General features: G+C 36.6%; 1 protein-coding gene across 1 annotated transcript in view; it reads left to right on the top strand.

The window, feature by feature from the left end:
• Positions 1–8,864, top strand: part of tead1a (TEA domain family member 1a) — a 63,281-nt gene extending 54,417 nt beyond the window's left edge. Inside the window, exons 10-12 of the mRNA XM_084733778.1 lie at positions 5,354–5,494; positions 6,355–6,507; positions 7,401–8,864. Coding sequence (XP_084589904.1) covers positions 5,354–5,494; positions 6,355–6,507; positions 7,401–7,514 — 408 coding nt within the window. The 3' untranslated portion in view covers positions 7,515–8,864. The remainder of the gene's footprint in view (positions 1–5,353; positions 5,495–6,354; positions 6,508–7,400) is intronic.
• Positions 8,865–14,027: the final 5,163 nt, after the last annotated feature.

Below are 14,027 nucleotides of genomic sequence, written 5' to 3'. Positions count from 1 at the left end.
ATGTAAAATTCTGATAGCATCCAGGGGCGACTTTCATTCAGGGCAAATACTGTTTACTAATACTATTACAGTATAAAGAAATTTTGTATGTAACCTGTAACCACACTAAACAATATAATTGTATAATAATAGTATGAAATGCTCCTTGTCTTTGGAAGTTACCCTTGGGTAAAGGTGTTGTATGTGATATTCATTGCCACTAGAGGTCAGACCACCAGCATCTCAGAACATGACAAATACACGTTTTGTTGGAGAACAAAAGGAAACGGCATCTGAACACACACTGCTCACAAAAAGGTTATGTTTCTGCAGTGGCTATTTTTCACCTAAAATGTTTCCAGAAAGATGTTTTAAGCTAATACAAGATGTATTGTGACCAAGCAGCTGCCATTTTGGGTCCAGTTTCCAGTGGAGGCTCCCAAAACTCAGATCAATCTGTCAAACTAGGCAGTGCCATTACTGCACTGTGTACCTCTATAGCGAATCATTATTTGCTGACATACAGTGAGGCGGGAAGTTGTATTCTGCACCTTAAGTTATGACTGTAGATGGTGAGTTCGATAGCTGGACATTTGAACAATTTGTTTAATATTTGTTACACTACTGGTCTGGTGTTTTTGGTTTTGGGAAGTCTAAAAGAAGAAGCCATCAACCTCTCCAAAACCAAAAAAAAAACAAAACACACCACCATGAATACAGCTTCTGGAGAAATTCAAATCTTGACAGGACTGCTATGCCTAGTTACTGTTGCTAAGCAATGATTGGACAATCCCTGTTTGGCGGCAGGGTTTAATGAATGGTATAAAAGCGCTGGACAGGCTGAATTTGAGTGTAGCAGTGAGATTGTCACAGTAGGATCGTGCAGGGGGGACAGAAGCCTGCAGGCCTGTGAAGTAGGTCCAGTAAAGGTAGAAGTGATGAGTTCTGATTGTAGCATGACAACAAACTCAGTGTGTGTGTGTGTGTGTGTGTGTGTGTGTGTGTGTGTGTGTGTGTGTGTGTGTGTGCGCGCACCATATCAGGAACCTCCCCTCTGAATTTAATCAAAAAGCTCTCTGATCTACCACAATGGAGCGTGTTGCTGATAATCTGCCGCTTTAATAGAGCACAGTTTGATGTTTGTGTGTCCATGTGTGTGAATGAATGCACAAGTGGGTGACTTAGCATATGGTGTGTGTTTGTGTGTGTGTGTGTTCTCAGCCCTGAGACACGCAGTGCTCCTCTGAGAACTCATTACAAATAGTACAAACCCTTCTCCATTTCTCTCAGCCTGAAATCCAGGTGCAGCGTGTTCTCACTGCTCTGATTAAACAACTTCAGTGACACAAAGTTACACAAGAATCTTGTCTTTTGCCCTGTAGTATTTTTTATGTACAAAGAAGATTAGTATCTCACTTATTATGTATTAACAAAAATTACATTAATCATGAACAAATCTACTAGCACCAGAGATGGGAAGTAACTAAGCACAAATACTTTGTTACTGTACTGAAGTAGATTTTTCAAGTGTCTCTACTTTACTTGAGTAATTATTTTTCTGACAACTTTTTACTTTACCTCCCTGCATCTCAACACAAATATCTGCTGACAATTATTTTTGTTTTGCCAGCGCAAAAAGACATAACAGACGAAATAGACAAAAGCAACTAAAGATGAAACAAGCAGAAAATGATATAACAATACATAAAAAGACAGAAATAACGTAAAAAAAAAAAAAAAGGAACAAGAAAAAATGATGTAACAAGATGAAACCGACATTAAAGACGTAACAAGACAAAAATGACAAAAGATGTAACAAGATGAAATGGACATTAAAGATGTAAGAAGACAAAATGGACATTAAAGACTTAAGATCAAATCAACATTACAGGCGTAATAAGACAAAAATGACGTAAAAGACTTAACAAGATATAATAAGACAAAACAGACAGAGCGGGAAACTTTACTACGGAGAAAAGGTGCTTAGCTTAGCACTCAAACAGCTGGTAGAAATGTCCTTCAGAGGGTGATTTTTTTACTTTTATACTTTGAGTACGGCCCAAACTTTTCCACTTTTATTTGAGTGCAGAAGTTGAATCAGTACGTCTAGCTTTACCAGTCTTTTTTGTTTTTACAGTATCTTTACTGGTTTTCAAGTACAAAGTGTGTGTACTTTTGCCACCTCCAATTAGCCCTGCAGCTACTTTAAAGGGTCGTGTCAATGAGATTTTTTACAATGAAGGGGAACAGAACTTTGTGGTTGTCATGACACTGAAAAAAATATTTAAAACTTTCTACAAGCGGCTGCCCACCAGGGGGGTCAGTCAGTACCAAGTCGTGCTGTGCAGCCAAAACATTGTTTATTTTAAAGTCTAGAGATCCAAAAGCTTTTAAAGATACACAAAATGCCAGACTGAATTTGGAGAACCGCATCGAACATGATGCACTGTTCACGTCAGTTTTATAAATGTAGCATCCAAACCACAAATCTGCCTCACTGGATTTTACAGTCTGTACAGAATACAACATCTTCTACACTCTCAGCTGACCTTTTTCACGGCAGCCATATTGAAATAAAACAGTAGAGTAAACACAGGTGTTACAATGATAGTAATTAAAGTCCCATTCTATTTAGTGTAGCAGAGCCTGAGCCAACAGGCAAAAAAGCACCCTGACTCTGTTTGACCGACGCAGAATCAGACAGAATCAATATCCCTGCTTTGATAATCCACAGACTGCCATGAAAAGTTATAACAGGGACTGTTTCTCCAGTTCAAAGTGGTTCCAATGAAAACAACCCATTTACCTCCAGTGTACTGGTGTGGAGGCAGAAATCTCAAAGACTGATGCCTTAACAATTTGGAAAAGGAAAAATCTAACTAACAGAGGGTGGAGGTGAAATGTTTTTATAATGTCTGATTATTACAGGTTAGTGCCAGTTATGTGTGACTTTGAATCATTATCATCATGTAAAATATTATTATATTTAATCTGCAAACCAAAATGCGTGCCAAAAATGCGACTTTTAGAGCTCCAGGTTCTTCCTCAGACTGCTTTTTCTCTTTTTTAAACTGGATTATATCAAGGTTCATACAAACAATGTATGCACTGTCATAGGACTTACAATAAAAGCTTAATCTTTCTGAACCGGTTCCAAAAGCAGTAAAACTGAAATAAAATTAATATCACCGAGCAAGTAAGGACTGACAAAGTAAATTAAAATACAGATATAAAAATAAAATAAAATGTAGAATAGAAAAACAAAGTTATCAGATACAATCAGGGTGTCAGGGTGTGCCTTCAGGATGCAAAACAAATAAATAAAACAAGACACAACAAAACAATCCACATTAAACAAATGATGGTCTTACAGGTGTAATGTACACAATCTAACTTTCCCATCTTTTCTGTTACAGTCCAATAGAAAAAGTGATTCTTGTGATCCTGTGTATCTCATAAATAATGACAATCATTAACTGTAGGTGTTTCTGGTTTTAAACATTTTCTGGTATAAAGGCTTTCCTGCTAACAAATGTCCAACATGAGAGGTAAAATTTTCTGAAGAAGACTGTCCTGTCAACATGACATATCAAAACATTGGTAAAATATTAAAATATTGTTTTTTGCATTTTGGCTACAAGTGTGAGACTGTTTTTCCCACAACATGCAGTCACCATCTTAAATATCTATAATTCATCAAATGTCAACAACATGACATAATAAATCAGGTCTAGCAAAACTTGTAGAATTCATTTGACTTGTCTCACATGTGGGTGTTTTTACATTTTTACAAATGTAAAAATCAACCAATATGAATTTTCATTACAACACCAGCATTTGTAATAGATGTAAATGGTGCCCTAAATTTCATACAGTCATCAAAATGTTAATGTGGAACATGTTTGTTTTTGTATGTTTTTCACCATTTAATGTTGTACAAAATGTCCCTACCACAACTTTACATTAATTTTCATTTTATGTGGTTTTCTTTTTTGATTTCTACACAATTTTAAGACTTTTCAATGTATTTTCATCAAGGTTTGTGCATCACTGTAAATACTAACATAAAAAAAGATTTTCTTCATGCAATGCAAAATTTAGACAATAACCCTAGATGTCAATTGTGTTCATACACACAAAAGCTAACCTGAATATCATTTCTAAAATGATATTAATAACTAAAATAAAGCAGTAATGGCATCTTGAAAAATGGCATCAAGAAGAGACGATGATCTTTGCCTTAATTTCTTGGTCTTGAGAAACTTCTGTCTCCATAAATATTAGAATTGTTTGGCTTTGAAGAAAACTTCTATTATGGCATTTGTTCAGCGTCACAGTAAGGACATAAAAGTGTGGGACAGGCACATTTGGATGAAAAAATGCATATAAATGATCAGTAAACAAAGAGATAATGTTGGTATGGTGTAAAGTATTGTTTATATGAAACTATTTAATCTGAAATAATGTCTGTCATTTCAGTAGCTCATTTTATGTCTCTATACAGTGAGATCACAGTTGAGACATGAACAAAAGTGGTTTGGACCCATAAAATGCTTCATACATGTTATTAAATTACATTATTACTCAAAAACTTAAAAATGCCTGTAGTTGCAGAAACATCCACATACAACAAATATTTTCAAAAAATATAAATATGATAAATACACAGGCATGTATAGATAAGTCTCGTACATAGTCCAAAAAGTTACAAAGGTTTTTCATCATAGATCAATATTTTTGAAAAGATTAGTGTATTTGTGTAATATGTAAAATGCAAGGTTTGCTACACCTGCTTTATTTTGTTCAGTGGTTGAATGAATGAATTATGGGTATTTAAGATGGCGACTCTCTGTGGCCTGGTAGCTCAATCGGTAGTGAGGAGGAGTGTGAGAGCGTTCGCCCCGTGTCTATCTAAACGGATAAGTGCTCAGAAGAACACATCTACTGGAACTTTAAAGAAGCACCTTAAGCAGCCTCAGTGAAGGGATGATAGTGTCCCAAGAATGTAGAACTTATGTTCAAAACTATTTTTTCTTAAAAAATAATACCAGTTTCTTTCAAACTTTAACCCAAAAGTCATATGAAGGCAGTCAAAGATCCAGTGAAAATATGAACCTTCAGAAGTTTTAGCAGCTGATCTTTTGATATCAGTTTTAGTAGTGTAATAAGGAGATCCAGTCGGTCTCGTCCAGATGCATCCTGAGTGACTGAGCCTCCAACAGAGGGCACTGTTGGCTAACTTAGGCGGCAGAAAGCGGACAGCTCATCTTCATGTTTGTTCTCATGTTTCTGATGGATTTGATTTTTGTATTTTGAGACATTAACACAGTAAGTTCTGGTGCAGGTAGTAATGTTGTTGCTCTGTGTTTGCCAGGCGGACCTGAATCATAACATGCAGGACGACCCCGCGGCCTTCTATGGCGTCACCAGCCAATACGAGAGCTCGGAGAACATGACCATCACCTGCTCCACCAAGGTCTGCTCCTTCGGCAAGCAGGTGGTCGAGAAGGTGGAGGTGAGGATGGATTCAAATTGTTGCGTGCTCAGGTTAACGGCAGTAATCCAGGATCTTCTAACAGACATTAAGAGGATAGTTAGAAGTGGGCTTGCCCCTAGCGTGGAGAAGCAGAGAAGAATACAAGCAATGAACTGCTGCGGGCAAAACAAAAGTTACTTTAGCCACTCAAAAGAAGGGTCCACCTAAACAAATCAATATCAGTCTAAGTGTACCCTGTATTCAGAATATTTTCACTGCCTTACTTTGCCGTCAGACAGCTTTTTCGTAGGCGACATTGCTGTTATATAAGCCAAATATTGCTCTCTCCAAACCAACCAAACTCCATAGGAGAAATGAGTCATTTTACCTTGCAGAGCATCGGAGTTGCTGACTCAATCTGCTAGTTTATTTGTGTTATTGTGTGACTTCAGTGAATGCAATTATCTTTTTCAAAACACCAATGTCACACAATAACACAAACAAACTAACAGATTGAGGCAGCAGTAGACTAACAACTCTTGTGTTCTTCAAGGTAGAATTTCTGATTTCACCTATGGAGTTTGGTTGGTTTAGAGAGAGCGATATTTGTCTTATATAACACCTGTTTCCCATCTGTCTGACGGCAATGTAAAGCACTGAAAATATTCTAAATATAATGTAAACTTAAACTGACTTTCTTTCTAATATTAAGAGGACGTTTTTTAAATGTCCTCTGACCCTGTCCATAGCAGTATGGAGCACAAGAACAAAGGGACACAGCACAGGAAACACTCATACAGCCATAACACGTCACTGAAGTTTTTCTGGCTCACAGACAGTGATGGGTTTTGTTAATGGATAGCGTGAACTGATTATTCTCTCTCTCCTCCCTCTCTCAGACGGAGTACGCAAGGTTTGAAAACGGGCGCTTCGTCTACAGAATCAGTCGCTCCCCGATGTGTGAATACATGATCAACTTCATCCATAAGCTCAAACACCTGCCTGAGAAATACATGATGAACAGCGTACTGGAGAACTTCACTATTCTGCTGGTGAGTCAGTCTGTCTGTTGCAGTGATCCCCAACCTTTTTTCCTCCTGTACTTGTATCTAAGGAAAGCTGAGATCCTCCAGCACACACACACACACACACACACACACACACACACACCCCAAAAGAAAAAGCGATTCATTCCAAAAGCCTTACTGTCCAAAATAGTTGTATCTTTTCTAGTATAAGTTTTAACATCTTTTTTTTTTAACATTACAACAAAGTAGCTTATACACACTCATCCTAACCAAAAGAATAATGATTATTTATCACAGAGCTATCTTTTAAATAGTTTTTTATACAGACTTTTGTATAAATTTTGATTTTAGTTAACACAAGCGATTCTAATTTTGACGACCTCCGAGAAGACCATGACTGCAAGTTGAGTGCAACATTACATTTAATGACAAGCAACAACAAGTAGTCATGTCACCTCCATCAGCAAAGATGTCAACTCCGTCAGGTAGAATATATGACAGAGTTGGTAAAATGTTACATTTTGTCATTTCACAGCATAGTCGTAGTGAGCAGCCACTTTATTTTTTAAAGTTCCTAAGAGTTCTCTCAATGTTAATCAAAATACACATTTTAAAACCATAATTCTTATTTAGCTTTGATTTAGAAGAGCTACAGAGTCGACATGTTATGGTTGCGACACAACTGATGCCATGAATATATAAATCCTTAAAAAATACATTTTCACCAAAAAATTGGAATTAGAGTGTTAGTAGTAATGATTTTTAAAAGTGTTTTTGGTAAGACACGATTTGTTTCAGCTCTCAAGAACAGATGTTTATTTACCACTTTATCTTTTCTTTCCTCTGTGTGTGTGTGTGTGTGTGTGTGTGTGTGTGTGTGTGTGTGTGTGTGTGTGTGTGTGTGTGTGTGTGTCCAGGTTGTGAGCAACAGAGACACTCAGGAGACCTTGCTGTGTATGGCGTGTGTGTTCGAGGTGTCCAACAACGAGCACGGAGCACAGCACCACATCTACCGACTCGTGAAGGAATAACACACACACTTAGACGCACACACACACACACACACATACACACACGCCTACGTACAAACACAGACACACAAATATGGCCTTTGCTTGGTGATTAATGGTGACATTGGAGGTGAAATGTCTAAAACCAGAATTCTACGAGTGTCTTTCAGCCAAACGACTCGACTTGGCAGGGAAGAAAATGGCTGCATTTCCACCGCTGCTCTCACAACACATCACAGCGATAATTGGGCTAAGTTTAATTAACATCAGATACGACACAGTATGCCACAGAGTCCTCACCAACAGGAGCATTTCAACACATAAATATTAACTTCAACCTGAATATCAGATGCTCATTAGCTGTAAAAAGCACAGTGGCAGTGCAGCCATAGAAACACATCAGAACCGACCTGGGTGGTTTTCCCAATAACATCCTGACTCTGATATCACCAGGAGATGTCATGACTCCTGCTAATTGGTTACTTCCCCTCGTTCTCACACTCAGTTAGTATTTTTGCCGTTCTGTCGTTTGCTTTTGGGAAATTCAACCCAGGAAGAAAAACGAAAAATCAAAAATCTCACAATTTTCGCCCGCTGTGACAAAAGTGTGTGTGTTACCTGCCAAGATACTGACGGACACTGAAGGTCAGACCCTGTGTATCATCAATAACCAGAGAAGGAAATAACACTACAGCATTATCATATAGTACAGTATAGAGGTGGTTTTGTACAGATAGCCACTGCAAATTGTGTGAGCTGCATTCTTGCACAAAAAAAGAGGTTTGTCCCAAAGAAAAGAAATCAAATTTTTACCTTTTTGTATGTTTTCTTTAAAAAAAAAAATAGCTTCTAAACTTTGGGAAATTGTTTATTGATAGTAGCATATAGACTATATTTTAATTCCAGGAACACTATCTAAAAATTATGTTAATAAGAAAGTATACGTGAAATTGAAAAATTCAGGTACCTTTTTGTGCAACAAATGACTCTTCATCAAGATTGAATGAATAATAAGCATGTTTAAGCTATAATCCTTCAGATTTTGGACCTGGCTGATTTGGCAGTCACTGTCAGCGCTAACCCTGCTACACAATGAAAGACACTACGTGTTATGTCAGTTCAATGCTTTCTGTGTGAAGCCTCAACAGTAAATGTTGAGTTAGCATTAGCTGTAACTCCACAGAGCTCTGATATAGCTCCAAGAAAGTAAACAGTGAAATTACAAATATGGATTGTGTCCTGTGAGGCATTGTGAACCTAGCATGGGAATGGCGGACTCTGCCAGTAGCACCAAAAATCACCATATCAATAGCAGAAATTCAATGTATTGGAAAAATATTGCTGAAAAAATTCAAATCTTAAAAAGTTTTGGGTTTGGTTACATGAAAATCTTAAGGATTATAACTTAGACTATCAAATATATTGTGGTCGGTCCATTGGGAAGCACTGTGAATCTTTAAAACTTTACATCATTCATGGTGTACAAAGAAAGAAACTACAAAACCTATGATTTTTCTGATGAGGTTCCACTTTGCAAATTAAACTTAGCGTAGTTCAGTATTCTTGCACCAGCTAACTTGAGCTTTAACATGTCCATACTGACACTCGTGTTCAAGTCTGAAATGTTATTACATCCGTATTTCAATTGAAGATTGCCCTGACCAGAAACCTTGGCACCTGTTTTTTCATGTCTGGACAGCTCGTTTTTAAACACTAAAATGGATGAAGATACAGTTCCTTTTTAATCTGTCCAGGATGTGAGAATTAAAGTCAAAATAATTAAAAACCAAAAACTGTTGATGAAGTGTACTGTAGCAGGTGATTGGTGGTTTGTCTGTGTCATGCTCAACAGCATGAAGTGCCTTTGGTTGAGAACAGCAGTAAACATTTCTAATCTGTTTCATGTAAGTTCTGATAATTTGGTGTTGTAGATGGTGTATAGACAGGCATTTAGTGTATATCTAAAGAATGCATAATTAGGTATCACAAGCTCCAGCTTTCAGTGTCTGAGGGCTAATTATCCAAATTCCATATTTAATGGCTGTTTCATGTTGTACTTTGTAGACAGTCAGCACTGAACCATCCTAAAGAATCTTGACTGTTTTTATATCCTGCAGGATGGTAATGAGACACATTCTTGTTTACTTGGTATTTTATGATGGCATTTACACATATTTGCATTTGTGTATTACACATATGTGTGACAGATTCATGTTGAAACAGCTTGCACACTAGGTGTCTCTTATAAAATGCAACCTGGACTTGTTAGAACTACAGAAGAACAGTTCTAATCTAAAGATCTGGGCCATTATTGACCGTAGAATTAATCAGTAACAAGAGAAGTCCTAATTGGTGATGGTATTTTATTTAAAAACTGTAAAGAAATGTTTAACATTTTGTGGAATATACTTGTCTTCTTGCTGAGAGTTAGACAAGAAGATTGATACCACTCTTGTGTGTGTTCACGTTGAGCAATAAGGCTCTTAGCTTAGCTTAGCTTAGCATAAAGACTGGAGACAAGTGAAACAGCATGCCTTGCTCTATCCAAAGTTAGCACAAATCCACCTACCAGCCCCTAAAACTTACTGGTTGACCAGTCCTTTTTAATCTGCACTTTTAATCTGTACTTAACTTTGTTTTTGCATGGAATAAACAAACAAAATAAATGTCTTAAGTGAGCTTTAGATGTGTTGGTAGGGGGTCTTAGTCTTTCTGCTAAGCTAAGCTAATGAGTTGCTGGCTGTAGCTCCATATTTACTGTACTGACATGAGAGTGCTATCGATCTTCTCATCAAGCGCTTGGCAAGACAGGGAATGAGTGTATTTTTCAAAATATTGAACAAGTTCTTCAAAACTGAGTTGACAGTTAGCCAGATAACTCAGTAAATTTGCTTCTTAGAACAAAACACAAAAATTGTGTTCTTATTAACGAGGCCCAGAGGTTTTGTTTACCGTCTGATAACAATGAAAGATTCGGTGCGCTGGTTAATGAAATGCCAAGATTCACAGACTCCTGTGTGACCAGCTGGGATGCTATATGGTGTCCAGAATACCCAGTAACTTGCAGAGAAAACGTTGCAAATTTCCTTTGTGTTTAAAGTAACTTTAGCATTTTACCAGCCATTTTTAGTCAGAGGTGGCCAGCTGTTAAACATTTGGTCTTAACCCGTAATGTCTCATATGTGACTGGTCCGAAAGGACCGTCCATCTTCTACATTTGCACTGAAAAACATTAAGATTTGCCATTGTACAAAACCACGACCATCCATTTTAACTCCCGTGGGTGTCTGTCAGGGTTACAGCCACCTGTTCAACAAACCGCAACCCTGTCAACATACTGGTGAATCATTGTGTCAGGAAAACCCCGGTCAAAATTCCCCTGCCTTCAACTTTCCCAGAGTTTTTTCTCACAGTACAGTAGTTTGTTGTCTGCAGGCGAACTACTGGTCCTTCACAGCAGAGTACCAACATGTAACACGTACATGATAACCGAACACACCCCCAGAGAGGCTGATTCTGAAATAATGACCCTCTGTCTGGACATTATCTACCACCTGCTTACCAAAGACAGTCGTCATGTGACATAAAATACAGAGGAAAAGGGATTTATTAAAAGCTAGAGTGACTTACAAGCTTCTGCCAAAAAAATAGAGTTTCAAGGAAAACGATGGTCAACATAAAAACATCTGTAGCTCATGGGCTACACTGTAAAACTGTACCAATGTACGTAAAAAAGTTATGGATACAAGGTTGAGTTTTAAAAAAAAGTTTGTGTGATAAACCTGGTTTAGAAAAGTGTGCATTAACATGTTTTTGTCTTCAAAGACAATTTGACCTCATCAAATATGGACACCTCTTATCATCTTGGTTGGCAGACTGAAGAAGCCCTGTAATGAGCAGACCAGTAATCAAAATGCCCTAAATGTCTGTTTAACTTTACAAGGACTCCCTATTAAATGTCCACTCATTATAATCAACATGAAAATGTGCTCACACTAATGGAAGTCACACAAAAATCAGTGCATACACGATGCCGAAAGGTCCTTCAAAAGGTTTGAGAGTTCAGTGAGCTGCACAGTTCCTGAATCATCGTCGTCTGTGTTGTTAATGTCGTCTCGTATGTGCAAGTTGGGTATTTTATCTTCTTTTTCCGAACCACACGTGGCACAGAAATCCTGTCTGTAATCAGTTCCAAAATGGCCTTGAATCTTTCCGCTCCGGTGCACGCGCAGCACGTCTGTGTGTGCGCTGAGGGTTTTTGATAAGGTGCTTTGTATAAAGGTGACAATAACGTTTATTACAGATGTTGTGTATATCTTTGATATTCTAATGTTTATCCTATTTTGCGAAGAAGAGAGTACATTTAGGAAAATCCAAGAGCTAGTCATGTGTGTCTATTGGTACTGCACAGGGTCTGATCTTTGCTTTGTAACTTTTTTCCCCCTCATGGCTAAAAGTATGTTAGATATTTTCTAGCTTTGTAGAGACTTTGTACGCATATGCTATTCAGTTTAAATAAATGGTCAGTTCCAAACTGTGCTCTGGGGTTTTGTCCTTACTTCTTCTTACTTCTTACTCCTTGAACTGGTATGAGGGTGAGTAGATACAGACTGATTTTTCATTTTGGGGTGAACTATTCCTTTGTGAATCCATTAATCAGAAACCAGAAATTCTGAAACTCTCCATGTGGGGCTGCTCAGTCGAAGTCAAACTTCATTTGAATTTCCAAATTTGGTCCCAATGCAAAAAGCTGCATCACTGATCATGTCAGCTATTTGTTCCGCACCAAGGAGACTGGAGAACCATGTTTCCATCGAGAAACACTCTGGCTTACAAATCTCCTAATTTAACAAAATAATTCTTTTTGCAGCCGAAAAAAAGCTAAGCCTCCTATTTTCCTGTCTTCCTCTGACTTTACCTGTGCAGCCCTGTATCCTAACAGACTTGGGGAGAGATTCATAACCATTATTAGTGAAATAGAAGGAAACACTTTGGCCCAAAAGAACTTGACTGAAGGGCAGTGCCATAACACATCAATCAAAGTTCCCAGTTGTCCACAACCATGTCAACAGAGAGATGCAAGGAGCTTGGGTCTCTTTTCTTTCTGTTTCTTCTTCTTCTTCTTTTTTTTTTTTTTTTTTTTTTTTTTTTTGGAGGGTGTAAGTTCTGTGGAGGATTTTTTAATTGTAACTCTAGCTCGAACAGATTTGGAAAACACCACAGGACATGTGTTGTCTTTAAAGACACCAGCAGAGCACGTCCCCTACAGGCTGTCGTGGATATTAAAAAAGATTCAAGATTGATTTGTAATTTTTATTTTATTTTGAGTGCAAACTGAATAAAAAACTTAGTATTCTGATTTTGCTTCGATTTTGTTTGCGCCTGAATCATAAGTTATTTTTCCACTGTGCTGCCTTCAAAATCCCTAAAAATAAATATGAAAAAAAAATCTTTATTTAAGTTTATGTTTAATGATGGTTTTTAGAAGGTTTTTAGGTTTTAAGATCAATTAATTGATTAGTTGAATTTTGAACATAGATATGATGATTATGTGGTAAATCGACTTTTATTTTACATATGGCCAACAAGAAACAGATGCAAAAAATATATAAAAAATAAAAAATCCTATCCTAAAATAATTTTTGCGTTTATTTTCATTTTGCATTTGTGTTATATATATTTTTTAAATTAATGAATCTAAAATTCAATTTAAATTTTCTTTTCTTACCACAGCGTTGTCGCCTTATACAACCACAGTATGAAAGATAATTTGTTTATCCAACTTGCTCAATAAAGAAACGACATATGCAAATCTCACGAGAATTATGCAAATGAAGGATTTCCTATAACGGTGGATGATAAACACTAGTAAAAACAATATCCCTATAGTAAGTCATAATTATGAGTTTAAATCATAATAACGTTTTCTGATTATTTGGGCCTAATAATGTGACTTTTTTTTATATCTATATATCTGTATATCTATTTATCTGTGTGTGTGTGTGTGTGTGTGTGTGTGTGTGTGTATGAAGACGTTCACATAAGCTGTAGTTTATATATACCTGAGGGTAATGATGGATGATTTAATATTACACAGCTCTGACAAAAACAAATCTAACAAAAACAAAGAGAAATTTAGATTTGTTTATATTTTGTCTTGTAAAGCTCATCAAAAAACTTCACAAATATATTTTAGCTTTTATAGAGGAGTTCATTATGCTCTGACACAATCAGTCAATTCAGTATTGCTTTATCTGTTTATCAGCTGTAATTTCAGTGTCAGAATAATAAACAATATTAGAAATTTAAAAAAGGAAGTCAAGCTTTAAAGAGTCAGAAAAAGTTATTGAATTCTGGCCATTCATAATCTATCAGAAAATTATTATACTTCTTTTTCTTGTTATTATAATAATAATAATAATAATTATTATTATTATTATTAGAAGTAGTATAGTTTTTATAGTCTCGCATGTGAGTTTATAGTATGTAAATATATCTATTTTGTATTTTTTACTTCTTGTTTTTTAAGCACAG

This window comes from Lutjanus erythropterus, chromosome 13 (genome assembly GCF_056507025.1).
Source record: "Lutjanus erythropterus isolate fLutEry1 chromosome 13, fLutEry1.hap2, whole genome shotgun sequence".
In the NCBI taxonomy this organism is placed as follows: Eukaryota; Metazoa; Chordata; class Actinopteri; order Lutjaniformes; family Lutjanidae; genus Lutjanus; species Lutjanus erythropterus.
This window is presented reverse-complemented; position numbering and strand designations above follow the sequence as displayed.